This window comes from Austrofundulus limnaeus, unplaced genomic scaffold (assembly GCF_001266775.1).
Source record: "Austrofundulus limnaeus strain Quisiro unplaced genomic scaffold, Austrofundulus_limnaeus-1.0 Scaffold618, whole genome shotgun sequence".
Taxonomy (NCBI): domain Eukaryota; kingdom Metazoa; phylum Chordata; class Actinopteri; order Cyprinodontiformes; family Rivulidae; genus Austrofundulus; species Austrofundulus limnaeus.
In genome coordinates this window covers 219078-222841 of record NW_013953020.1, presented here as the reverse complement: position 1 = coordinate 222841, position 3764 = coordinate 219078, and the positions used below count along the sequence as shown (strand labels likewise).

The 3764-nt window shown below is 40.7% G+C and overlaps 1 protein-coding gene across 1 annotated transcript in view; it reads left to right on the top strand.

Moving 5' to 3' along the window:
- Positions 1-1420: 1420 nt before the first annotated feature.
- The window catches only part of npffr1l2 (neuropeptide FF receptor 1 like 2), a gene marked incomplete at its 5' end in the record, with an annotated part of 15143 nt that continues 12799 nt past the window's right edge, over positions 1421-3764 (top strand). Inside the window, 1 exon segment of the mRNA XM_014027120.1 lies at positions 1421-1520. Coding sequence (XP_013882574.1) covers positions 1450-1520 — 71 coding nt within the window.

The following is a 3764-nucleotide window of genomic DNA, read 5'->3' as shown; positions in this document are numbered from 1 at the left end:
CCCACCTCTCCCACAGGACAAGATTCAAAAGGGAGGAGCCCAGGGGGATACAAGCAATTTAACAAAATAATACCACAGAAGAAGAAATAAGGAGGGGCGTCAATCACAAGGTCACATGCCTACAGTGGTTTTTATTGTGTTTACAGCCAGGTATAACAACTTAACAGAGCATTTTGTGTAATTATAACAARGTACAAAATACACATTGGTTACATAAGCCAGCCAATAAAATCACACAGCAGGACCTTTTCTGGAATCAGCAGGGTAACAAAGAAGAGAAGCCCCCAGAGAAATGGTTGGAGAAAGGATGGGGGTTGAGAAATGAAGGGAAAGGGGCTGAAATGGAGTGAATTAGGAAGTAGGGCCCAGAACTGAATGTGATAGGAAAAAAAGAGATGTCCTATGTTCAGCAGGGGGCAACGGGAAGAGATAAGTAGTATCCCGCTGTGGTCTACTGAAAATCAAAGTTTTTCTCCTCTGTTCTAAGTTCACTTTAGACAGATTTAAATTCATGTCCATAGTTTGCCACTTCAATTTTTATACTAAATTTAGGCTCCAACATGAAATTTCGCATTTATTTTTTTTTTCAAGTTTTCTGAAAAGCCTTATGATGACGAGATGTCAGACCAGATAACAGTCAGTAGATTATTTATACAAAGTCAGCTTTTTTTTCTGTTTTTGTTGTGAAAAAACTAAATAATTAATTACACGTTCAAACCACTACCACAATGTTTTTTCTACAACAGTATAATACGTTTTTCGTGTTAAAGCAAAAAATCATTTGACAAAACTTCAACTCATAAGTTGTGTGTTTTTCCAGCACCCATAATTGTTGGTTAGAACATGAGACTTTAGATTTTGTAGTTAAGTGTAAATCAAGGGTTAAAGATGTGAATTTAACAATAACAAGTTCCCACATATACTATACATATCTTTGTCGAGCTGCTCCTCCCACACACTAGTCCAGCATGAGTGGACACCTATAGTATGTTTGATTGTGTTTGTGCACAACATCAATCAGATCCTTCTGCTGTGAACTGCATACAGCCCACATTTTTGTGACCAGGATGATTTAAGAACCTATAACTCATGAGACTCTGTGTGAGCAGATTCATCACTGTGCACCTTAAAAACATTTCTCACTCAGGAAACAAAACTGCATGAAGTTCCTGGTGCGAACTCTCAAATAATGCAAACATGATCACCACTTACAGGGATGGAGTGTAAAACTGCGCGTCCTTGTAAAATAATTAAAAATAATAAAACAGTATAGAAATGAATGTGCTCAAAAACTCAACATCTCTACCCACCAGGACCTTGAAGTCATGTTGATGTCTTAAATCAAAGATGGCTGTAAGTAACTGAAGTGTTTTCTAGCTTGCTTCTTTAAAGTTTTGTTTGTTTGTTTTTTTCTCCACAGGATGGCCTTTCTCTAACACAGTGTGCAAGATGAGTGGATTTGTGCAGGGCGTGTCTGTGTCAGCGTCAGTCTTCACCCTGGTGGCCATCGCTGTTGAAAGGTTGGTACACAGTGTGCTCAAAAACTCAACATCTATTAATAAGTAAGATTCTGACTCTGTACAGTTCTGAGGAAGCTTGGCTACATTTTAATACCATCATACAAATCTAGTTTCTAGAACATTTGATCTCCTAAAAAGGCAAGAACACTTTCAAACTGTAATTTGTTAAATGATTTTCACTTTAACACAGACACACGAAGAAAACTAATTTCATCACTCTAATTTGACAAGTTAACCCAATACCTTAAAGCCAGCTATGAGATTAAATAAAGAAATGTATTGTGTAGGTGTGCTTATTCTTTTCAAGCAAGAATGAAAAATATCCCAGATTTAAAAATAACAATAATTTTTAACAAAGACAAGCAAAAAATGTCAGTGGGAAAAAGGGCATTTAATACTTCTACAAAGTTAAATTCTAAAAAGGTTTTGGACATTGTGTTAAACGTAATTCTAAACAGATTAGCAATAATATACATTTATTTCATAAGCCCATATTTTATTCATAAACAATTCCGGTCATGTTGYGGAGCTGAACGGATGTGCGGAGGAGCTCTCTCCAATCTTATATTAAAAAACTAAAATAGCAACCTGCACTAACTTGCTTCGAGTTTCTTCAGTCAACTGTACTAGTTATCGCTGACCAGATGCCACCAAAGAACGCAAAACCAACTTCCAAAAAGGCTCTAATAACATCTATGTTGAGCCCAGCTCAACAATCAGGGAGTAGCAGGCTAGCTAGTGCTAGCATGGCCTACGGCGGCGGTGCAACTTCTCCACCAGTTGGTGATGGCGCTTTGGATGTACCTCCCGTTAACAACAAATCCACTGACACAAATGGTGATGGACTGGCGGCTGTGGAAACAGGTATCACTAATGACCTCGTGGCAGCTATTAACTTGATGAAAGATGACTTTGCGAAGAGATTTGACAGCCTGCTAACTGCTACCCAAGGCGTGCAATCGGATATAAGAAATGTTACCACACGAGTTACACAAGCCGAGGATAGAATTAGCTCTAATGAGGACACTGTTGTTTCCTTGCAAACTGATAATGCAGCTATGAAAACTACTATTGAGGCTCTGCAACTAAAAGTAGATGACCTGGAAAATCGTAATCGCCGCTCTAACCTACGCCTTATCGGTCTCCCTGAGGGGAATGAAGGTTCTGACGCGTGCATTTCTGGAGAAATGGCTGCCTGAAATGCTGGGTGCAGAAAATTTCCCTGTCCCGCTGATCATAGAGAGAGCACATAGACTCGGGCGAGCTGACGCTGCGGGGACACGGTCCAKTGCGGTGGTCATGAAGCTGCTGRACTACGCAGACAAAGTCCAGATCATGAAGGCTGCCAGGGCGAGTGGAGACATACGCTTGGAGAATAAAAAAGTCATGTTCTTCCCAGATGTCTCAACTGAACTTCTGAAAAAGCGCAAAATATTCGACCAAGTGAAAAAGGAACTAGTGTTAAGGTTTGGCTGGTTGTTTAGAACCCCAAGATGCAGGACTGAGTGAGGGTGGCAAAAAAGGTTTATTAAAGCAAAAAACAAAGTGCTGGCGTGGCAGCAAACAATAACAAAAAGGTATGGGCATGAACAAGAATATCYAAACGAGAGCAAGAGAACACGAGAACAAGGAACAAGAAAGCGAACAGTAAACAAGGATCTGACACCAGACTGAGACAAGACAGGACTTAAATACACTGACAACTAATGGACAAACTGAGAACACCTGGTGAGAAACACGAGGGTGATTAATCAGACAAATAAGGGGCAGCTGGGCTGAGACACACTGGGGAACATAGAAACACTAGGAAAACCAAGGTGAAACTGACAAATCATGGCAACTAGCTTCTATTTCCCTGGAGTTACCGGACCTGCACTACGGTGTCGTCCACCCGGCCACGCTTTTGGTGACCTACAAGAAAAAAACGCCACATGAACAAGGCTTCTGAAGCGGAGTCTTTCGTCCAGTGGCTCAAGCAGGAACGAAGTCTGGATAAGAACTAGGAAGAGGTCCAATAAAGGTGAACGGAAGGATTGGTATCGGAACTGGGAAGTCCGACCCGGACGCTACAGCAGGATTGATTTATTGACAACGGATAACTTTTTGACGACGATTTTTGGATTTTTGAATTGGACAGTTGGCATAAACTGGAATGTGACTGGGTCAGAATGGCAAACAAGGTAGGAGATGATGAGGATGAAATGATATTCGAGGATTGGACACCAGTACGGAATGGGAGAGGAA